General features: G+C 39.9%; 1 protein-coding gene across 3 annotated transcripts in view; it reads left to right on the top strand.

The window, feature by feature from the left end:
• Nucleotides 1–24,524, top strand: part of BICRAL (BRD4 interacting chromatin remodeling complex associated protein like) — a 33,963-nt gene that overhangs the window by 1,470 nt on the left and 7,969 nt on the right. Inside the window, exons 1-5 of one of the 3 annotated variants that reach the window (XM_027893499.1) lie at nucleotides 13,894–14,204; nucleotides 15,453–15,501; nucleotides 18,226–18,274; nucleotides 18,356–18,424; nucleotides 22,606–24,306. In XM_027893499.1, coding sequence (XP_027749300.1) covers nucleotides 14,153–14,204; nucleotides 15,453–15,501; nucleotides 18,226–18,274; nucleotides 18,356–18,424; nucleotides 22,606–24,306 — 1,920 coding nt within the window. In that variant the 5' untranslated portion in view covers nucleotides 13,894–14,152. Of the gene's footprint in view, nucleotides 1–13,893; nucleotides 14,205–14,308; nucleotides 14,864–15,452; nucleotides 15,502–18,225; nucleotides 18,275–18,355; nucleotides 18,425–22,605; nucleotides 24,307–24,524 lie in introns of those variants that run through there. The other 2 variants (XM_027893501.1, XM_027893500.1) reach the window with 2 other exon arrangements.

Below are 24,524 nucleotides of genomic sequence, written 5' to 3'. Positions count from 1 at the left end.
GGAGAGTGTGTGTGTGTGTGTGTATGTGTGAGTGTGAGAGAGAGAGTGAGAGGGAGAGAGGGGGATAGAGAGAGTGTGTGAGGGAGAAAGAAAAATAATCTTTTCAAATCTCCTCCCTCTTTTTTTTCCCCCCTCGTTTCTTTGCTTTTCTCTAAAGCTCTGTGGTCTGTGAAACACTCTTTTCTTCCTCCTCGTCGGGAAAATGGAGACACTTCGTCTCTCTCCTGGCTGTGCAGCTGGGAAGGATTTTTCTTTTCTTTTTTTCTTTTTCACTCACGGCTCGATTTTTTCCTTTACCCCGTCCACTCGCCACCACCCTAATCTTGTCTTTTCTTTGAGCTTGTGTCTCAGATTTGTACCTTCTGGGGATTTATTTTTCAGTCGTTTCCTCGTTTTCGGTGTCGCCATTAGATTTGATTTGATTTGTTTGGTTCTTTATTTGCAATTTCCTCCGAATCGCTCCGTGCCTCCTGCTTTTAACCGAGGAATGGAAACGGTGCCGCTTTTTGTGGGTGCGCGAAATGCTCGGGCGGTAGGTTTGGGCTAATGCGCTTTTTTTCGCCTTTTCGGGACCAAGTTTTCCGATGTGCCTTGTATTTTTATTTTTTTTTAATTACTCTTTTCCTTTTGGAGAGAGAATATTTAACTGTAATGCCTCTTTAAAACACAACAATAAAGCGTCTTTTTCTGGAGTGACCCGTTTGGCTTCGCTGTAGAGGGGATGTGAATCCGATCCTTTGTGCTGCTGGGATTATTTTCCGTAAAAGAATCATTGTTTTATAAATAATTTTTTATTTGTGCCTTAAAACAATAGCCGGTCGTGGAGGCGTTTTTCTGAAATGCTGTTTATTGAGTTATGGGCGGGATTCAGTATGTAAACTGTATTTTGCTTTTGGTATTAATTGCAAAATTCAGTTACAAATGATGGCAGAAAGCAGATGTAGAGATATTACAAAAACCGGGCAAAATCGAGCGACTTATAGAGGGCACGTTTATATTTACTCAGAGCTGTTCCTAATCATTGTGGGGAGGAAGGAGATATGGAGGCCTTTGCTTTTCCCCATTCTCTGCTCCTCGCTCCTCTCTCCTCCTCGCGGCTCGGCAGCGCGGGATGGGAGAAGGATTGAAGGAGAGAGGGGAGAGCGGTTCCGGAGGCGGCCCGGGCTCGTCGGGCAGCGCTGGCGGCTCATTCCCGGGTGCGAGTGGGAGCGGGGGAGTGTGGGGAAGATGGCGCTGCCTGGCTCCCTGCCAGCGTTTGTTGCGCAGTTTCACCCGCTCTCCTCCCCCACGGGCGCCATTTTAAGGTCCTTTCTGCTGTCGCCGCGCCGTGTGGGGCGGTGCCGTCGCGCCCCGCTCGGGCAGTATTTCTGTGTCTGTCTCGGAAGCGTTAGTGTCGTGGGTTTTGGGAACCTCTCCCCCAAATCCTAGAAGCCTTTCTTCCCTCCCTGCACCCATCCCCTTCTTTCTTAGTCCTGTGTCATTGTCGGGGGTGGGGGGGGGGCGGGTTGTAAACAAGCTTGGTTCACAGGGGCCCGTGCTCCCAGCCGAAAGTCCGTCAACATCTCCTAAAAGCTGTTCTTCTTACCTCTGAAATACGTGTTTCGTGACATTCAAAGTATAGGAAGGAAAGAAATATTTCAAAGAACGTCTTTTGAACGATGACCAGAAAAATAAAGCATGACATTAAAAAAAATGCACCTTTAATGAAATGCAGTAGGACATTAGGTCGAGGTAATGTTCATTGAAGAGCCTTCGGTTCCTTTAAGTGTGCTTGCAAAAGTAGCAGAGCAGGGAACTTACTGTTGGGTGGGTAGGTTGTTGCTGTTACTCTCTTTTTTTTTTTTTTTTTTTTTTTTTTTTTTTTTTTTTTTTTTTTGTGTGTGTGTGTGTGTGTGTGTGTGTGTATGGGGACACACAAGCATTTTTTCAAATTTTTATCACTCCTGTATATCTGACAGGAAGCAGTGCTTTTTCAAAATTACTCCATTTAGCAACTCTACCTTAATATACTTTTAAAGTTTTGGGTTGGCGCTGTTTTTAGGGAGAGTGTTGAAAATAGCTTTTTTAAAATCAAAACCACCTTTTGTTTGTTTTTACATTTCTGTATAATCTGTGCAGTGCTCATGAGGCTTGAGTTTAATACGAACAACATCTGTACTCAGGAAGAGCAAGTATGCTGCCAGACCAACTCATGCTGTGCCCACTAAGGAGTGTGGAGTGCTTGTTTAGTTCTTCAGTTTATGTTTTTTGACAGAGGAAGGCTTCCCTATGCTCCTTGTTCATTCCTGAAGGAAGTGGGAGATTTTCAAAAATTTTGGTTAATTTTATGGGTATTTAAATTCTTTGCCTGTTGGCATTGAAGGGTTTTAAACATTTCTGTGAAATATGTGTATTCGTTGCTTGGAATACACTAAAAAAAAGTATATAAACTGTATTTTCACAATCTTGTTTACATTTTAGCTTGAAAGAAATACACTAGGTATAAAACTTTGTTTACAAATCTTTTAAGTGTGGAGAACAGTATTTCTGCACGTATTTCAGAAACCTTTTTTCATGGAAGTCACTTTCTTGAAGTGATTATCTTACATTTTTTGTTCACAGTAATTTTTGGGATCAAGATACTGAATTTTTTTAATGGTTGTGTATTTTTATGTAATAAAATTTCTCTATTATGCCTTAATGTCTGGCAGATTGTGTGTGTTTTTTTTCATTAATTCGTGAAAATAATGAAGATGTGGCAGGAATGGTGTGACACTCATTGAGCTGTGTTCTTATTTCGTTCATACTTCAAGCGCTTACTTTCTATGTTATACCTGTATTCGTGAGTTGATAACGTGCTCAGTATGTGTGTGGACTTAGTTGAGGTCACTGTACTACTGTAGCTAAGTATTTACATCACCTTAGAGATGTGCAGTTTTCCTGCTCCAATGCTTACATGTGTCCTTCTCCGGTAGAGTTCATATATTTAGTTTAATTGTACTGAGGCGAAACCCCAAAGTTCTACTAGCATAAGCTGCGTTTTCACTTTCTGCCAAGGACCCTTTTTGTATCTGTAAAGTTTTGCTGTAGAGGTAAGTCCATAGTCTAGAGCTGGAAGAGCTTTGGAGGCACAGATGTGTAGGTATGCCTCTTTCTGCGTTTCCAGAGTTTAGCTGGTATCCTTCCCCGTGGGTTCCAGAAAAGTTGTATCCGTATAACTGCAGTTGAGTTTTATGGTGTGACTGTAATGGTCAATGATTGTGCCTTTTCAAGCTGAATCAAGCTTGTGGTAGATCTAATGGGAGGTGCTTTTTAGCATAAATGTAGCAGTGAGTGTGAAAGTGTGTCATTCCTGTCTGAGTAGTAGCTACAGTCCAGGCATAAGAGCCTCTTTGATGATGTAGTTCATGTTATTCAGAGCAGTTTCTTAGAGTAGTTCTGCTGGAAAAAGCTGCATCTGTTCTTGAAAGGTGACATACCCAGTCCAGCATAAGACATGGGGTTTGTCTGTAAAAGCAAGTGTGCTTTGCTTTCTTAGGGTAGAGGAAAAGTAGCAAGATTAATAAACTGTTCTACCATTCATTGTGACCTGCCACTGTTTAAGTTTGGAAGTTAGAGTGAGCGATTTCGGTAAGGCCTTCGTGTCACCAACACAAATGCATAAACACTGACCTGAACTGATGTTTTTTCAAGGTCATCACATAGTTAAATTGATATGTGTATCTTAGTTTTCAAATGTTCATTTGCTCCTGCTTTACTTGTTGAATAGAAAAAACTACTGTGTCTATATTCTTTTTGCTTTATATGAGAATTGTTGAGGTTTTAGACAGAATAAAAACACGATTTTCTGGCACAAACAGACCATCAAGGTTTTTTAATTGCTTTATTTTCTTGCAATAGTTTTAAAATATTCTAGAGCTACTTCCACTGTTACACTGACTTAAGGGAAACCTTACCAAAAGGAATAGAAAGAAAGTGGGCAAATCACTGTCAAAACTTAATGCAATATATTTTGTTTAATTGAAGGTATAAAGGAAGGGTGGTGAAGTGAAGAGAGGAGAGGTCTGGGTAGAAAGTCTTCATTGAAAGAGACTGATCATTTTGGCAAGATTTGGTCTTATGCTTCCACTTGATCAGGTGGAACTTGCAGTAGTTTTACTGTGAACTTGATACAAGTGTGGAATTTCAGTTTCTGGTGTTGAAGCTTGATTTTATTACGATAAGTCAACTCCAGAAAATATCTTGGCCTCAATAAGGTCACCCTCAGATGACAGAATCTCCATTGATGTCACACTCAGATGACAAAATCTCCTTCAGTATGGACAGGACTGGTAGTGTGGAGGATTTTCATCCTGGTTTTGAGGGTGTTGATATGGACTACACTGCTGAATTAGTTACACATCTGTCAATTCATCATATTCAAATTTCAGTTGATAGATAGAACATAGTAACTAGGAGTAGTATAAATCACTGTTCAGCTTTAATTATTAGTAATTGTTAGCAGACACTAGCTTGTGTGAACCATGCTTGTGGCAAGGTAATCAGGGTGTGTTTTTTTTTTTTTTTTATAACTAGTATGGACTAGAGTGGCAATGAAAAAGTATTAATTTGGCATTGCTTTATAAATCAATTGAGAAATAATAAGGAAATCACATTCTGGAATTGCAAAATTGCTTTTTCAGAGTCTTTGAAAACTATAGGCACAGAATGAGAAGTATGATATTTGGTATTCTCTAGTAGAAACAAGGTAGAAACATCTGACATTCCCTGACTTGACATTCCCTGAAGTATCGTGTTGCACAAATAACATGCTAATAGTCTGCATTATTGCATACAGTAGTTTCTAGAAATGCTCAAGAGCATCTAATATCCTTTGGGCAGGCAAATGTTTCTTTCCTAAGGAATTGATGAGATGACACCCCCTTCTTTGCCTCTTTTGGGATGAAACCAGGACCTTTCAAAATGTTTTATGGATATTGAAATTCCTGAGGAATTGTGTATGCGGTGGAGCAGCTTGGAAGACAGAGCCCAAACTAGGACGTAGCATAGTGCTGAGGATAGTCACTGCTGGGGAAATGGGCTCAGCCCAGTGCTCAGCCTGGGGAATCCCATGGAGCAGGTAAGCATCCTGACCTCCAGGCTGAGGTTACTCTGGTTTTTCTCAGTGTGATTTAACAAATCTGTTTCCTGATGAAAGTCTTGTCAAGATTTTGGTGTTGCCAAGAACAGCTGTGGATGCAGTAGGGAAAAATTGTGTTGAATAAATTAGAAATTCCATGCTGAACTGTGTCTGGGTGAAACCAGACTGTAGACAGCCACATTGAGGGTTCACACGTGTACTTGGTCTGTTGTCTGTAGCTGGATTGGCCTTTACTGTCATATGAACTGTTAACTGAAATGCACATTTTTGTTTTTTTTTTTCTTAACATACTAAAATACCACTGTAGTTTTTTGAAGTTTGTTAAGTTACTGCATTTGCCAAACTCAAATCAATAATTTTTTTAAATGATGTATAAAGGTGAAATAAAATAGAAGAGTTGAATAAATAGTCTATTTTAGGTTCTCTATGCTTTAGTGTGTGGTTTTTACTTGCCCTTCTATGTGTGGAGCTGGTATTTCACAATTGTATAAAGACTCTGCCTGCCCTCTTTTACATGTTCGTCTCCTTCCAGGTCTTAGAAACCATGAAGATGCATAGAGTTGTGCCTAGCCCTTTTGTATTCTTGTTACTGTTTATCTGACTCCTAAATTTTTTGACTCCTAATTTTTTTTACTAGTTTTCTCTAGAAAGATTTTGCATCATTCTTCCGAATATTTAAAATTACCAGTTTCTTCTCGTACTCTGTTGCATACAGATGTCTTTGAAATGTTTCAAATACTGTAAGTTCATCCTAAAAGAACTACTCAGATGTACAATGCTGGAATTAAAACTGTATATTTACTAAGTTAATGCTTGCATATTGCACTGTGTTACCAAGTTAGAATCCCAAATTTCTTACCTTATTAGCTCTTTTGTAGAGCACAATTCCTGGTAGATTTTGCAACAGTACAGTAGTTGCTTTTTGTTGAGTGCTCTGGAGAACACTCAAAAGGAATAATTCTGTATTGTAGAATATAAGCACAGCATGGTTTACAAGTGAGTAGTTAAATCCTTGTGTTTTACGAAGTACATTTTAAAATTATTTTGTCTCCTTATTCCTGTTGTCCTTAAATGACAACTATTTGATAATTAAACTTTTGATTTTTTAATAAGTAAAATTGAAAGTGAGATTTTAATTTGCAGTGAAGTTTTTCAATATTTACCTCTTTTCCATCAAATACTGTGTCATTATTCTGCAACACATAATTTCTTACGGTACTGAGAGGGGGGAAGTAGAAATACCTCTTCATATTAACTTTTTGCCTTCTGTCCATGTACAAATCAATTTCTTGAAAATAGAGGGCTTGACTTGGTGAGCATCAGCTCTTAAGTTGATCATAAAACACAAGCTTGGTTAGTTACAAGAATCTGAAATTGTTCAGTTTGCAAGATAATAAGTTGTTTAAAAGTAGTATAGACTTATAATTTAAGAATAAACTATATGGTAAGAAGGCTTTGAGTTTATGCTCCTTTCTTACACTGCTGTGTTGCAGAGAATGCAAGTAAGATATGGTTGTCCCTGTATCGGAAAGTTTCCTTCAATGAATCCAAGGCTGCCTGTTCGATAGGAACCTGAGAGAGAGCTGGCAGTGTAAGGCAGGCAGTAGTTACAGCACCTTAGCAACCTGAAAGGCATCCTGCTGAAGTGATATGTGTTACCTAATGTGAGATAAAATGGCTTTTTTTCCCCTGGTTCAGAAGCACTTGGAGCAAAATATGAGTATTGTGAAAATTAATGAGAGCTGTGGTGGAAATTTGTGTGAGAGGAGGACTTCAATTCTGGGCGTTTGACCTCTGCAGTCAGTGTGGAATCACTTAATGCTGCTGCAGTCCTTGGATGTTATTTTAACAAGGGATGAATGCTTGTATTGGGTTAATGGAGTTATGTTACATCTGTGTTCAGAAAGGTTGTAAAGGGATGAAAATGCCACAAATTTGATGTAACATACTCAGTTCATTACTATACTCTTCTCTGAAGGGACTTACAGTTACTGATCTCTTCTGATTTTGTTGTTTTGGTGATTATTATTACAGTGACAAGTATTTCTTCAGCTGTTCCATAGTGACGTTGCTATTAATGTTGGAATTGTAGATTAAAATTCTGGATGGAGAATGGTAGAACAACAGAAACAATATAGAAGATTTGATAGGTCAGGGTCATTATGAAACACGAGAGAGATCTTGTCAGAATTCCTGCTGACAGGATGTGTACAAAGTCTTACTGAACTTGTGAGGATTAGTGGGCGTATATCATAACTCGAACAGCAGTTGCTTCAGGTGCTGCGTATGTTACTGTACGCAGGTTTGATTATCTCCCACTGTAAGGGTTTAACTGCAGCAGTCATTACCTTGTTCCAAAGCACTCATTTCCAAAGGTCAGTGTTCACTCTCAGAAGTCATGTGCTAGCGTGCTGCCAGTCAGGAATTGATCCCACGTATTTGCACAAAAATTACAAGTCTGTAGATTTTTCCAACAGTTTAGCAGATCAATTTATTTACTTGTAGTTTACCAAGTTTTAATATTGATCGTATCACACTTTTGGAAGTTACTGTTTTAAATGTTGCTTTTCTAAGCTAGCCACTATCTTGGGTTTTTTACAGAGTGTGAAAACGCTATTTTATTGCTTTATATTTGAAGTGATGTATTATGGTTGTAGGAAATTCTAAATGACTTTGAGAAAGGAAAATAATTCTTTTGTGGCAAGCTTGAATATAATTTGAGTGAATTTAAAATCGAGTGTTTACACAAGTTTAAATACTCACATTTTTTAAGTTACAAAAATCACGTATGGTATATGAAGCATGTGTGAATTGTTGAACCATTTCTGAACAAATCTAGTTTTAATGACACTGCAGATTGTAGACTCTGCATGAGTTGCATGGTGCTGTGGATTGCATAGCATGGTGATTAAAAAATTTAGGCTGGTAAGGACCACTGGAGCTTACCTGTCCCTGCCCCCTGCTGTAAGCAGAACAAGCTTCACTGTTAGGACAGACTGGTCAGGGCAATTTGAGTTTTGGAGATTTCTAAAGATGGTGATTCCACCCTCTTGCTTGAACATTCTTGTTTGTGAACTTCTTTTTTCCTTGCATTGAGTTGGGATTTTCTATGTTGCATGTTTTGGCTGTTGCCTCATGTCTTGCTGTGTGTTGATGAGCCGAGGCTGTCTTGGCTCATCTGAGTGCCCCTTTTAACTCGTGGCAGGCTGCAGGTAGCACCTGGGTTTACCTTCTGTTGTCCAGGCTGAAGAAAGGTAGTTTCCTCATGTACCTGCAGGATTTTATTTGCACTCTGTTGTACTCCTTCAAGTTGTTTTTTATTTATTTGGGGGGGGTGGTGGCAAAACTGAACACAGATTTCAGCTGGGAGCTCACAAATGCTGAGTCAAAGGGAATTATCACTTCCATGGAACTGCTGCCTGCACTGTGGCTGCTATGAGGGTGGTGGTTGTATTAATATGTATGGCTGCAGCCCCACAGGTGCTTTAAACTGACTGAAGCACTGCTGCCTTCCACCCCTATTGAACTACCTGGCTCCCTCATTCCTATTCCTGTTCTCTTGTGCTGGCACTAGCACTGTTGTAGCCCTGTGGCAAGCCAGAACCAAATTAAGAAGCTAATCTAAGTTGAAAGTTCAAAACCTTGAGCTGGAAAGTGGGTAAGTGGAGGGCAGGACTGCTCTATTCGTCTTTTGTTCGTCTTTTTGCTTGTAGTAGGTCAGAGTATAGAAATGAAGGTAGAGGCTTTAAGGCCAAGTAATAACAGTCTCCCAGAGGACTGGCTTTCATAGTTGGGATTTTCTTATATTCTGTCTGGGAGTGTGCAATAAAGGGCACTCTGGTTATTTCCCAAAATGGATAGGCAGTGCTGCTTGCACAAGTACGTGTGACACAAGTTGAAGTATATACTGGATTCACCAGTGCAGTAGCAAAGAGATGGGAGCCCCTGGTGGTCTAGGGGTAAAGGCGCTGCACTGTCACTGCAGAGACCCGGGTTCGATTCCCGGTCGGGACCACTCCCCGGGCAGATGGAGCTCGTTAGCCCTGTAAGGCAATCCATCTACATCCTGAGGACCTCGCTGCCACCGTCCAAGCGTGCTTGGCCCCGGCAGATGAACCTCAGGATTAAAGGATGGGCTCAGTTCCGCACACACTGTGTCTCACCTAAAAAAATCCAATGCGCAGGCTGGAAGGTGGAAAGACCTTCCCCGGTTCTTCGTTCGCGAAGACTGGCCATTACATTACAGCAAAGAGATGAAATAAAACAGTAGAGGCCTTGGTAGTAAACTCCAGGGAATATCTGTGCTGGGTTATGACTAATTAATGAGGAATGCCCCTTGTAAATTATTTGGATGCATCAGCAGGGCTGAGTTTGGCCTATTTCTTATAAACAGGAAACAGGCTTTTTTTGGTGGTGGTTGTTCTAATAGAGACACTGTAGACCAGTGTTGATAACTAGATATTTGTTAGGCTACATAGTAGCAGTGCCCCAGCAGGTTTGTGTGAATCTTCCCAAGGTGTATTTTCCTCCAGCTGTCTCTGGCATGGGCTCTTGTCAGGGCCCTGAGTGTACTGATGGGCCCCAACAGCCCAGACAAGCCTCATCTTGAGCCTGCACCCTCACCCCTTGCCCACTGCCTGAAGTCTCCATCAGCTGATCCAACTACAGAAGTGAGTCAATGTTTAAGAGTCTAGGCCCATGACCTCCAAATGTTTTTGATTGCACACCCCTATTGTCAAGTTTTTTGAGCATGCACCCCCCATATATGTATATTTATTTAGAAATTATAAGCATATACTACTGAAGGGTTAGTATTTCCGTCCTGCACCCCATTGGATTGTCCTGCACGCACCCCACTTTGAGGACCACTGGTCCAGGGTACATAACCCTTAATTCCACAAATTGTGTTAAGTTTTATTTTCAAACTGTCCTGGCTTAATATGGTTTTTACCCATTTCATACATCAGTCATTGCTTTTGTTCACCGTATGTTAATGAACAGTGAGGAGAACAGAAAACCCAAAAAGGTAGTTGGCAAGAAAAGTGGCAAACTTTTCTACCACTTGTGCTGTAGAAAATGTGTTTGGAAAATTCCACGGGACAAGCTTGCTTTTATTAACACACTTTTAAATGATCATCTGTGTCAAGGTCATGTATTGCTCAAATTTCTCTTTTCTAAGTAGACTGAATAACTAGTTGCTTTTGGGTGTGCAGGTACTTTGTCTGACTGTTCACCTCCACTGTTGCTCTCCTGAAATTAATAGGACACTAATCGTTTGCTAATCATTGTTGAAAATAGGCATCAGTTGAAAAGATTTAAACCTGCAGTGTCCTGGTTTCGGCTGGGATAAAGTTGATTTTCTTCCTAGTGGCTGGTACAGTGCTGTGTTTTGGATTTTAGGATGAGAATAATGTTGATGACACATGATGTTTGAGTTGTTCCTGAGCAGTGCTTGCACTAAGCCAAGAACTTTTCACCTTCTCATACTGCCCCGCCAGCAAGGGGGCTGATTTGTATTTGCAAGAAGTAACAAGTGCCATGACCAGGACTAGAAGGGCCCTGCCTCCATCGAGGTGGAGGAAGGGGGACTACCAGGTTTATTGGACTGTGTGGATTTGGTGGTCTGGCACATCAAAGCCACAGGAGATAACACTCTGGTGGGCAGTGGTGCACAATGTACCCTTAATGCCATCAAGTTATAAAGGGGCAGAACCTCTCTGTCTTCATCTGGAGTGACACTGAAGAACATCAGCCAGCAGGTACAAGAGGCTGCTAAGACTGAAGTGGCTCGGGTGGATCTGGACTGGCAATGTAAGGGTGAATTATCCATAGCTTGGTGAGCCCATGACACCTTAGGCCAGCAAGTAAGAGAAGCAGCATATAGGTGAGCTTGTGATCCTGGGGTGAACCTGACCACGGGTACTATTGCACAGGTTATCCATGAATGTGACACCTGGACTGCAGTCAAGCAAGCCAAGTGGCTAAAGCCTCTCTGGTGTGGAGGACAGTGGCTGAAATAGGCAAAGAGCATGTCACTGAGTTGGGTGTATCACCTTCCCTGTCCTGCATCAACCTCTGGGAAAATCAGACAATTCAGTGGACTGTTAAAGGTCACACTGAGAGCAGCAGGTACTGCTGCTGTATTCAAACATTTGATACACATATAGCAAAAGCCATCTGATTAGTTTACACTAAGGGATTTGCTAATTGGGCTGGTTCTGCCCAGTCAAAACTTTTACATGCTGTAGAAGGGGATAAAGTTCCTATAGTGCACGTAGAAAAATAAGCTGGGGAAGCCAGTCTGGGTTATTCCTGTCTCAAGCAAAGGTAAAACCATCCATGGGATTGCACTTGTTGAAGGTCCTGAGTGCACTTGGTGGTTAATGCAGAAGGATGGGGAAGGCCTATATGAACCTCAAAGGGATTTGATTTTTTGTGAGAACAACCAGTGATTCAAATTGTATGATTTAAGATGACAATGATGTTGATAACACACTGATGTTTTAGTTGTTCTGGGCAGTGCTTTCCCTTAAGCCAAAGACTTTTCAGCTTCTCACATCACCCCACCAGTGAGGAGACTGGGGGTGGGCAAGAAACTGGGAGGGGACACAACTGCCAGAGCTGACCCAACTGACCAAAGGGGATATCTCATTCCATGTGGCATCGTGCAGAACAATAAAACTGGAGGGAATTGGCTGCTGAGTGATGGCCTGCTGCTTAGATGGAGCTGGGCATCAGTCAGCAGGTGGTGAGCGTTGTGCACCCCTTGTTTTGCATATTCTTCTATCATTGCTATGATTTTCCATTTTTTTTTTTTTTTGGTCATATTAAGCTGTCTTTATCTCAACCCCTGAGTTTGACCTTTTTTTTCCTGATTCCCTCCCCCATTTTTTGGGAGTGAGCAAGTTAGCTGTCTGCCAGGTTAAACCACAACATGTAGTTCCATGCTTATGTCAATTTTGGGTATGTGTGGTGAAATAGGAACAGAATTTAGTCTAGATAGATAGGTTTCTGGCTTGGCTGTGATGTTGATTGTTCTTTCACAGGCCACATACCCCTGGGAGTGCTGTTCAAATTGCATGTTGGTCCTGTGGTGCTTCACAAAAGCACTGCCTTGAAGCACCTTATTAGTGCCATGATTTGTGGGGATAGCAAGATAGAAGCGATCTACGTGTGCTTTATTTGCAGTTTTCGAGGTGTTGGGAGCATGTAGCCCTTCGTGCCGCGAATGCTGATTGGGATGACTTCTGAATGTAGCAAGAGCTGTATATGATAAGTGGCTCTGTGATGGTACCATGATCAGCTGTATGAAAACTTGGATATGGTTTTATACAGGTTAGCTCATTGGTAAGCTACCCTTATAAATGAAAAGGTGGCATATTTCTTTTTTACGTGGGACAGAATTCTGCCTGTGATGACAAGAATGTTGTTAAAGCTTGTTAGGAAGTTGTACTTCAGGAGGGAACTAGTTGTGATTCTTGGTGTTTATAAAAAATGCAGCTTTTTTCTTTGGGGCTTATTGTCCATCATAAAGTGGTAGGTGTTTAGAGTGTGTTGGATAAATCTCTAATAAAGCCAATTGTATGTTCAGCTAAAGGGTTTAATAGTGAAGAATATGGATTACCATTAAGATCTTCTCTCAGCAGTGCTTTCATGCATTTTATTTTCCTTCTGATCATTATAAGCAAGTTTTGAAGAATTCAGTGAAATTACCAAATTGTCTTAATTTGCGTTAGTTGTTTTAATACCCACAGGAGCATTGATTGAACAAAGTTCTGTGTTGTCACTTTTGCTAATGGTGAACCCTTATTGTAATATAATCACAGAGAATATTTAGTTAGGTAAAGCAAAGACATTTTATGGTATTTAAATGATGCTGTCAGTATTGCCATAGACACATGGGATGGGATATTCAAAAGCAGTGTGAAAACAAAGATAATTTTGACTTCCGATAGATTTTTACTTTTGGTTAACCAGGAGTCTTTGGAACCTTGCTCTTCAGAGATGGGTATGCTTTCAGCTGTTTAGAGGAAATCACAACTTTCTCTAAGTGGTCTAGCAGTACAGTTAAAGCAGAATGCTACTCACTTAATGCTGATCACTTACTAATTTGATCTTAGTAATGCATATTTACATTAAATTTTGTGACATCGTACCATGTCATGCCATTTGCTGAGGATTAAATTGCAAGATCAGTGCTCAAGCTGGTGGCTCTATGCAATAGTAAGCAGATGTAATACTGAATCATGGGAGAAATTACTTTTCTTAAGATGCGTAATCACCTCATGAATGATGATTTTTGTCAGCATTTGAGATAGTTCTCCATAGCCATGCTTTGTTTTCCTGTTCCTCCAGAGAGGTGATACTGGATGATCCTTATGTGCTCTGTTTCTGCTTCACCCTCATTGTAAGCCTAAAACACAGCTAAAGAAAAAACCTGAATAAGGCTATGCGGTATAGAGGACACAGTACCCTCTGCTAGTCTACAGCATAAACTATTTTCAGAATCAGTGGAGTTGAGAAAAATTTCAGGAAAGAGGTTACAGAATCACAGGCCAGCTGAGGTGGGAAGGGATGTCAGCAGATAACCTCATCCTCTGTCCTGCTCACAGTAGACTTAACCAGACTTGTCAGGTCAAGGCTGCAGTCCAGCTGGGTTCTGGATATCCCCAAGGATGGAGTCTCCATAACCTTTCTGGAAAACCTGTGCCCAGTATTTGACTTCTCTTAGATTTTTTAAAAGAAGTACAAGCTTTTTTTTAATGTTTAAATAGCCTTTTTTTTGGTTTATATTTTTTCGATTTGTGCCTCTTGCCTCTTGTTTGTTCACTGGATACCAGTGAGAAGAGTTTGGCTCAATATTCTTAAAACGTCTTCTCACCAGGTATTTATACACATGGCTAAGATCTTCCCATAGCGTTCTGTTTCTCAGGCAGATTGGTCCTGGTGCTCTCAGCCTCTTGTATAATGGGTTCTCTAGTCCCTTCATTGTCTGAATCACTATGGAGATCTGTATGAGAGACAGCCTGAAGAATGATTCATGTGAATCTCTGGTCAGGGAGAGTAATCTTCTGTTTGGCAAGAAGTAAGAGAGCAAAATTAATTAAAGCCAAAAACTGTATTAATACATTTCGATGATCAGTATGATAGCAGAATTTTTATGGAAAGTTTAGAAAAAAGTTTAGAAAAAAACAAGTGTGGGACACACTGATCAACTTGAGGTGTTGAAAAAGTAACGATGAGATAGGAGAGCTTAGGTGGAAACCAGGTTACCAAGAGGTTTTGGGAATGCTAGCATCAGTTGATAATTGAACTGCTGGATTAGATGGGATGGTCTTGAGAGTTACTGACAAGAACAAAGGAGAAGGTACAGTCTCAGATGATATTCTGAGAGTTGTGGTGAACAGGGAAGTCCAGGATAATCAAACAGAAGCTTGAAGGAGCAGCGATTGGAGGAGAGAGCGATGGAACGTGTTTGGTACAGGCAGCACCTGACGGAGTTGGCAGTGCATAAGAGGGTTGGTGGTTGTGATACTGTGAGACTAAAAATGCTCTGCACTCAGAAAGTGGATAGTTACCCACAGGTTGGCTAGTGCCAATGAATTCCCTCCCCTTTTAACCCATTGTTAAAAGGACTGTCAGAACACTGTACTGTTAGTCACAAGTTCATGGAAGTACACTTCTGAATATTGCTGAGGAGAAACTGGAAGTGGCCACGGTGTCACTTAGCTATTGCTAAGAAAGGTCTGTTAGAAAACAGCGTTCTTTTTAATGTTTTGTCATGTCTTGGCTGTAGTTTTGGTTCTAGACTATAGCAACCCCCTCATGATACTGACCTAAATTTGTTTACCTTTTTGACTGCTCAGTATTACAGCCACTAATTTGTAACAGCCTTTGTAGGTTCTGTAGTGTTTGGTTATTCCCTCACTGGTATTAGCTGAGAATAAAGTCCTATAGAAGCATTTTGACTGGAGTCTTAGATTGCATTCAGTGTTGATATTTTTACTACCTCAAGTCACAGAAGTTGTGTTTAATCAGTTTGGTGAATCGTTTGTTTTTCTCTGATTTAAAATTCTAAAAAAGCCCCTGAAGGGTAAAACATTGCACAGGATTTTGTAAATCTTTGCGTGTGACTGAATTTGATTTTGAGATAAAACAGCAGATGTCTGTAGAAAGTGCAGATTTATGTAAGACCTTTACCAGTAGTAAACAACTGTCAACTTCATAAATTGTTTTATAAAAAACACTCAGGTATTTTAAATCGTATTTGTTGTTGAATGCAAACTTTTGTGTGATACATATCAAATATCCATCCTCTCCTTCTTTGTTCTAGTTGTCATGGATGATGACGATGATGAATCCTGTCTCCTTGATCTTATTGGGTAAGTTTTCCACAAGCAATTATTGCAGAAAAAGTGGGAATAATAATTTTGCAAAATCGTCTCCTAGAAGGTGATTCTGTCTCATTATTGTCTAAAGATGAGGTGACTGGCAAATGAAATGAGCAGATACGATTCACTTCTTCCATGTGGAGATGTGTGTATCACAAAAGGTATACTGGCTAACACTTCACTTGCTGACATTCTCCTCAGGAGGGGCTAGGGAATGTGTCTTCCTGGAGTTTGGATTCTCTTCTCACCTACTGGTAATATCAGATCAGTGTTGAAGCACATTACTAGGGATGTTGTTACAAACTTCATTGCAAATAACTATTACTTGTAATAAAAATCTAAAGATCTCAGGGGTTTTTTTGAGTAGGGGAAGTAGGTATTTTATTAGTACTATGCTTGTATTTTAAGGGGAAAGGTGAAATGATTCTTTTCATATTTATAAATACACATTTGCATCTAAATGTTAGAAAAAACCCTGTACTCCCTGTACTTTAAAGTATTCACAATGAACAAGAATTTATCAGCGTTTTGCTCAAAGGTACTTGATTTTAGTAAAATCGAGGATTTTAAATTGTCCTGTGGGTTGGTGGGATTTTTTCCCTCTGTGTGGTCCTCCTCTGCCCACCCCCCCCCATTGTATCCATAACAGATTTATTTGGAGTTTTATAATTCTGTAAGGAAATCTAATACAAAATTAAGATAACTGAGTCTCGAGTACGTTTTTTGTGGATTTTATATGCGACAAATTACCTTCCTTTAACTACCATGCACGTCAGTAATCAAGGAGAGATAATATGCTATAATACATGGAAGAGAATTGAGCTTTTCATACGTGATATTTTGTTCAAACTCTGCCAGAAGTTAGTCTGACATCTGTCTTGTAGCAGTTGCTAAATGATCATTTCCACCTCATACAAGAATTTTTTTAGTGTTTTACGTGTAGTAACTTAATAGGCTTTTCACCTTTCTTACACACGGAAAACTTCCAGTGAGAGCAGTGAGAGCTTTAACTTCAGAGAAAACAAAATGCCACCACCGTGGCTGCTGTAGTTGGAGGGTTGCTCTGTGGATGCTGTAGCAAAAGCACTGCTGTGCAGTGTGCTGTTGCACAAGGTTACTGTGGCAATACGAAAACACTTCCTGCTTGAAACGTAAAGATGATCCTGGGATAATTAAGTGCTCTGGTGTGAGGGTGAATCGTGAGGATCCTGGTACAAGATCACAGGTGGTCCAAGAAAGTGAAGTGCTCTCTATACAGATGAGTGTTTGTGTGAAAAATTACAGTGTTCTTCCTGTTGCTGGCAGAAATAATTGTCTTAAGCACCTAAAAGAATGGAAAACACGTTCTTTTTTTCCGTCTGATCTATGATTTGGTAAGTGCCTTTTAAAATTCCTTCCTTACTAAAGACAATATTTAAGGTGATGAAGTGTTCTTAATTTTTAATTGCATTTTTCATGATTGAAAGTGAGAGTAATTAGTACTAAATACCCTGGTTATTTTACTGATAAAGCATGTAATCATGATAGAGCCCCATATGTGATCATGAGTTCTGTGCTGCTTAATTCTTGAAATTCAGTGTAATCTGCTGTGAAAATGACATTTTCATTTTACACTGTGTAACCACTTCAGTGTTGTAAGCATAATAAGGTCCCTGCCAAATACTATCTAATATGTATTTTGTAAACAACTTTTGTAAAAAAAAGAGAAATAGCTTTTGTCTGTGCTTTTAGAAGAGTAGTTGTAAACCTGAAAGATCTTTAACTTGTTCCCTCTTTATTTTCTAGGATGATCAAGCAAGAAGGAGATGCTTTCAGTGCTTCTAAGAAATGTTGTATTATTACATGTTAATCAATAAACACGTTTTAAAATAAAAACAAGTTGTCAATTTAGTCTTTATGCTAATGGACATGTTAGGAAATGGCATATAATTGTTGCATTAGAATGATCCCATGTAACACAGCCTTTTACTGTTTTTACTTGGTCTATATGAGTCTATTAATGTATTTTTTATTTTTTTGAATTCCCAGCACTCATTCTGTCAGACCGCATTTTTAATCTGAGTTGTAATCAGCGGTAGTGCTAAGTTAATGAAATACACTGAAGGTCGTAATATTTAGCCGGTTATTTCTGTGGTTGATTTCACTTGGAAAAGGTGCCACATTTTCTCCATGAGGGGACTGTTACTCTGGCAATCCCAGGTTTTTATTAATATGTGTTAAGGGCAACAGAAAACATGCCAAAGATTCAGGTTCATAAATACCCCTTTATTAGATACAAGCTAAACAAGGCATTATAGTTTAGCTGTAGAAGAGGTGGTACCTGTTTTAATTCTCATATTACGTGTTGGGAGTATATTCCTTAGGTTTTGTACTGTGTGTTGTCATAAAATACCATGTGTTTTAAGAGAATATGAGTAATATCCTCGTAAAGGGAAGTAGAGTGCAACTAAGATTTTGTGATCAGCATAGTTTATTGCTTGAAATGCCTTGTTACAATGGCAGCAAATACAATTAGCATCTGAAAATTGTGCTGATACAGAAACGCAGATCCTCAGATGATATAAAGTTTCAACTTTGCATTGGATTCAGTGAAAGAAGTGTGTTTTACTATAAATCTGATTTACGTGAATATAGCATGTGCCTTTGTTAAATTAACCTCATTAGTAGAAAGAAATTCCAAAAAGTATTAACTTATTTATTTTTTTCCACCTTAAGGGACCCACAGGCGCTGAATTATTTTCTACATGGACCTAGTAGTAAATCTGTAAGTAGCATTCCCTTGTATTAGATATAGAAACCTTCATTGAGTGTATTATTTCTAAAATTAATTTCTGTCTTTTACCAGAGCAATGAAGACTTGACTAATGCAGAATATTCTGTAGCCAACTCAAATTCAATTTTCGCCAACTCCAATGTAAGTCATCAGAAGAGAAATTATATTTATTGGGAAATTGAGAAATTATATTTATTGTGTGCTTCTGTGTGTCTTTATGTGGCCTTCATAAAACTGAATGAAGTAGATGTGGGGTTTGCTGTGAAAATTCTGAATGCTCATGTAGAACTGCCCCTCATGCTGTTAGTATTTTAAGTATTTTGGTGGGGAATTAATTAAAAATGCTGCGTTGTTGGGACATGTTTTGTAAATATGTAAACCAGCTTGCTGAGCAGTGAAAATGCTCTCTGGTGTAGCTCCCTCCAGTAAACTGAACTTGCAACTTTAGCAATTGTAGATTTAGTAGTTCTCAAATATAGACCTTAGAAGTTAGTCATGCGTACATTTCCTGTGTATGGTAGAATGTGTTTTTTTCTTATTTTAAGGAGAATCTGAACTTGCAGTTTCTTGAAATTAATGATTATTTTTTCCCTTTTTTTATTTTGGACTGAGTAGCTACCTTGGGTTGTTTTCTTCCTGTAATTTCTGTGTTAGGGAAGTAACTTTAAATTCATTAGGTGGTGCAAGGAGTCTTCAATGTTCTTTCTTGCCAGGAATGTATTGTAGCCCTTGGACCAAGTGTCACACAGTGAGGTGTGTCACCAATCCTTGGTGATAAAGCCAAGGCTGATCTGCTCTAGTGTATGTCTAGATAGAGTCCTGCTTTGAGTAGACGTTTGGACTGGATAACTTGGGAGATCCCTTCTGGCTCACATTTCTTTGATTCATTGCTGTTTCATTTTTTAAAAAAGAACTGAGTTCTTAATCCCACAAGTAAGTTACTTGAATATGCAGAATAGGATTTTCTTGGTAATTCTCCCTTCTGTTGTACTGTTATCTTGACTCTTGTGTGTTTGTCCCATGTTCATAACAGATCCGTGGATATACTTGTAGGTATGTAGGGACCTTAAATAATTGGCATAAGTAAATTTTAAAAACTATGTATTTGTATGTGGAGAACTAGTGACTTTCCTGTAGGCACAGTATTGGAATGTGAAGTGTTTGCTCTGTCCTTCCCCTTTCAACATTGTTATTATTAAATATTGTGGAAGAAACATACACTGAGTGACGGTTCTTTCTCCAGACAAGCTGGTTGAGATAATTTTGAGGGAGTACAGTACCAACTGTAATAGGGTGTGCCCCATTTTCAGTTCACCCGGAGCTGTGTTTTCAATCTGGTACCAGGCTTGCCATCAGCAGCTCCCTGTAGGCAGCATTGGCAGAGGTGGTGGGTTTTGAGGACTCATTCTAAGAAAAACAAGGTTTGGGGAGAAGAGGGTGACACATGACATGCATTTGTCATAGCCTAGACTTCCTAGTTCTTTGTAGGTATTCTTCTGATAAGCATGTGTGGGTGTGCAGGAGTCAGTTGTTTCTGGTGTATTTTCAGAAAGTGAGTTTTTGGAGTAATTCTGAGAGGAAGTGGGAGATTCTGGATAAGGTGGGTTTGTTGGATGGGGAGTAGCAGTTGGAGGAAACAAAAATATTTGGTGAAAGCAAAGAGCTTTCTGGTATATGAAATTACAGGGGTAGGTAATTAAAAAGGAGGTAGTCAGAGGAGCAGGGATTCCTAGTGTATGTTCCTAGGAGAACACACTACATTTTCATTCTTGGCACTTGATCCTCTCCTGCTCTGTCCTCATGCTTTTATATCTTCGTAATGAATACCAATGCCATTTTCTCTTCCCTCCTTCCTGTGAGAGCCTTGGGCGGACCTAAGTGATGAATGACTTGATTACAAATAGAGATCCTTACAAATTGCAAATAGAGAGTGCCTTGCAAAGGAACAAGTGTTGTCTAGAATATAAATATAAACAGATTTCACAGTCCTTGCTTATCATATGGGATACCCAAAAAGTTAAAGGCTTCTGAATTTTTTTGTCATTCAAGTTTTTGCAGATACTGAAAGCTCTGTCTTTGTATGTATTCAGAATTGCTACCATGAAGTAGGATTGACTGTCTTGATGCCCGTCTCATGCCTTTCAGTGGCAGACTTTACAAATTCAGTGTCAAGGGTTCAGTGCCTCAGCGGGTAAGCATGCTCAGCCAACACCTAACACAAGCAAGATTAAGTTCCTCCTGCCTGAAGGACAAGAAAGCACTGTCCACTCTTCCCACACCCTTACACTACCCCCACTTCCCATCCCCTCCTTCCCCAAGTTGATTGATTCCATACCAGCTCTGCTGATTCCAGGTTGGTTTCCTGTGGCGGTTGGCGCTGCCTTTTACAACCCTCCTGAGAGGGTTCCTTAGCCATTGCCCTATTACCTGGGTTGTACTGGGTGACTGCTTCCATTATCCTATTACAGTATAGTAGGACAGCCTAAGAGAGCAGAATATTCATGGAGAGAGGGAGAATAAGACTCTTGTTGGTAAGCAGAGGCGTTAATTTCTTGCTGAAATTAGCCTGGTGTTCTGCATGGCTTTTCTGAGTCTGGACAGCAGTGATTCAGATACTAACTTTGAAGGACCCTTGTTCCAGTTCATGCACATAAAATTGGTTTTGGATGTTAAACAGTTGTGGGTGCAGGAAGTGAAACTTGGGAGTCTCTATTCCAGTGAGAGAGTTTCTAGCTATTAATCTTGATTGCATATAATATTATTTATTATTATTTTCGGTAGTAGTAATAATTGTATTGTTAGTATAACTAACTGGAACTTTTTAAGTTACACAGTCATTAAAGGTTTCAGATTGGTCATTGTACCTGCAGACAAATTACAGATGCAATAGGGAATTGTCCTCAAGAACCTGGCAACTAAGAGCCCTAATAATACCCTTGTAGTTACTGATTCCTTTTTTGCTTTGTGTGATGGTAGCTAGGTACAGTTGAGGATCTGAGCTTCTAAGTGTTCATTTGATGCAGGCATCGAGACATTTAAGCACTGGTTTAATTCCTCTGGTAGTTTTATAGTTGTAATCTGAAAGTATTTTATTTAATCTTAAGGACAATGCCTTAATATTTCAAAACATGAGCAAAGTGTCAAAAAACACACAGGCTGTTTCAGAAACAGATTGGGGTAAAATTCTGAATAAATGTGCTTGGGGAACTGAAGTTAGGGTGGGGACGTTATTGCATGTGATAATTATGGCTTGCAGCATCTTCACACTGTTTACATGAGGTGAAAACAAGCGTCTATGACCTTCAAGGAGTGCAGGCTTAGAGTATGAATGTGACTGATAATTGCACACCCACAGTTTGCATTTATCCTGACCTAAAAAGCCACTGGATGTTGTTTTTGAATAGCTGAGATATAATTATGGAATGTAGAAAGATGTACTATGCCTAAGTTGAAACTATTGCAAGTATTATTATGCATTTTAATTGTTATTCCACCTGCAAAAACCTGATATTTGTGTTGTTTAGAGTTTCTGGACAGAATTTCATTTTAGGAAAATCTTAGGCACAGTAGACAAGAGTAAATAGGTTTAGATTTTCTTTATCATGGTGTTTATGGATGTAGATTTGAAGGATTTTTTCATTAAAGAAGCCACTTAATATTTATGGTAGTTTCAGTGTTTATGGTTCTCAGTAATTATTTTAGTAGCGTAAAACATAAAGTCTGTAGCATTGCTTTTCTTACTGCTTTGTTTCTAAAATTTGTCTTAAAAAAGAATTGGAATAATTCCTTCTTTACTTTATGAAATGGTCACTAGTTTACGCTGAGTGATTATAGAAGTGCTGATAGGATTTTGGAGAGGAATGTCCTTTGCTATAAGTCAGTGAAAGAGAAGCTTTCTCCTTCTATTTCCCTGCTGCTACTGAAACCTTGCCTGAAATTGAATTACAGTGGAGGTGTTTTCACTCCTTCTTTCTTTTATCCTTTTGTCTGTATAGTGCTTGGATTGAGGAAGGGAAAATGGTACCTAAAGAGCATTTCATATCCTCTTGAAACAGTGCAGCTGCAGAGCTAGGTGCCGTGGAATCAGAGATTTGAGATGGGAAATGAGAGTAGTGCTCCAGCAGTCTCTTTGAGGGCACTAGTGAGATGTCAGTGATTATTCGTGTTTGTGCTGGCCCGCTGTATGGAATGAATGTCACCTTATTTGTGCGATGTGAGGAGTGAAATTTTGTGTAGAAAGTTTGCTTGCATGAAAAGAAATGAGAAGACAAGGTAGATATAGAAGTTTATGGAAACTATTTATTTCTTCTTTTGTGTTTCAGAGCACTGATCCTAAGTCGTCTGTAAAAGGTGTAAGCGGTCAGCTTGGAGAGGGGCCTAGTGATGGACTGCAGCTGTCCAGTAGCCTTCAGTTTCTTGAAGATGAACTTGTATCGTCTCCTTTGCCTGATCTTACTGAGGATCAGCCTTTTGATATTCTTCAGAAGTCCTTGCAGGAGGCCAATATTACTGAACAGACTTTGGCAGAAGAGGCATATTTGGATGCCAGTGTAGGTTCTAGCCAACAGTTTGCACAAGCTCAGCTTCATCCTTCTTCATCAGCATCCTTTACTCAGGCTTCTAATGTTTCTAATTACTCAGGTCAGACGTTGCAACCTATAGGAGTTACTCAAGTGGTACAGCAACCTGTTGGAGCATCTTTTGCAAGCAATACAGTCGGTGTGCAACATGGCTTTATGCAACATGTCGGAATTAGTGTTCCCAGCCAGCATTTGTCTAATAGCAGCCAGATCAGTGGTTCTGGGCAGATACAGCTAATTGGTTCCTTTAGTAATCAACCTTCCATGATGACCATTAATAACCTCGATGGATCCCAGATAATATTGAAAGGCAATGGTCATCAAACACCTGCAAACATGAGTAGTGGCCTCTTGGTTCACAGACAAACTCCAAATGGGAACTCGCTGTTCAGTAACTCAAATTCAAGTCCAGTAGCACAACCCGTAACTGTTCCATTTAACAGCACAAATTTTCAGACTTCGTTGCCTGTCCATAATATCATCATTCAAAGGGGTTTGGCGCCAAACTCTAACAAAGTTCCTATTAATATCCAACCAAAGCCGATTCAGATGGGTCAGCAGACTGCTTACAATGTGAATAACTTGGGAATACAGCAACATCATGTACAGCAAGGGATTCCGTTTGCTTCTGCAAGCTCACCTCAAAGTTCAGTAGTTGGTCCTCACATGTCTGTTAATATTGTTAATCAACAAAATGCAAGAAAATCCGTTACACCTCAGACAGTTAGCAATGCTGGAGGTAGTATTGTTATCCATTCTCCTATGGGACAGCCTCACGCATCTCAAAACCAGTTTCTCATACCTACAAGTTTGTCTGTTAATTCTAATTCAGTTCATCATGTCCAGGCCATAAATGGACAACTTCTTCAGACTCAGCCTTCTCAGCTGGTTCCCGGCCAAGTGTCTGCTGAGCATGTAATGCTCAACAGGAACTCTACAAACATGCTAAGAGCCAACCAGTCGTATTCAGGACAGATGCTGAATAATCAGAACACAGCTGTTCAGCTTGTTTCTGGCCAGACATTCACAGCTCCTGGAAACCAAGTTATAGTAAATCATGGAACTTCACAAATTGTTGGTGGGCAGGTGCCGCTGCAGCAGGCGTCACCAACGGTGTTGCATTTGTCACCCAGTCAAGCTAATGTTTCTCAAGGTAGATCGAGTTTCACTGCGATGTCACCCGGGCAGTCCACAGTCTCAAACATGTCAGCTTCTAACAGATTTGCTGTTGCAAGTTCTTCTGGTTCAGTACATCCTAGCTTGGGACCATCGGTTCAGTCTGTCGCATCAGGAGGAAACTTTACAGGAGATCAGCTCATACAGAACAGAACTCAAGTTTCTGTCAGTGCATCGCATCGTCTTCCAGCATCCTCTTCCAAATCCGTCAGCACCTTCAGTCACACATCTGGTGGAGTAACACAACAACAGTTTGCCTTTGGTCAGGTATGAAAGCTGCTTGAGAGCGTAGCCAAAGAAATGCTTCTAAGCTGTGCTAAAAGCTGGTTAGCAAAGTTTAATATTGCTGTTAATACGGAGAACATTAATTTTGCTGGTTTGTATTGTTCCAAATGCTGTGGAACTGCTGAAAACCACTGTGACCCAGAGACATCATTTCACTTGGTATTTTTTAACTCTGTCACTGAGTGAATGACTCCGTCACT

The sequence above is a fragment of the Empidonax traillii genome, unplaced genomic scaffold, assembly GCF_003031625.1.
Source record: "Empidonax traillii isolate 1590-97213 ecotype Southwest subspecies unplaced genomic scaffold, ASM303162v1 scaffold391:size1093220, whole genome shotgun sequence".
NCBI classification, from domain to species: domain Eukaryota; kingdom Metazoa; phylum Chordata; class Aves; order Passeriformes; family Tyrannidae; genus Empidonax; species Empidonax traillii.
This window is presented reverse-complemented; position numbering and strand designations above follow the sequence as displayed.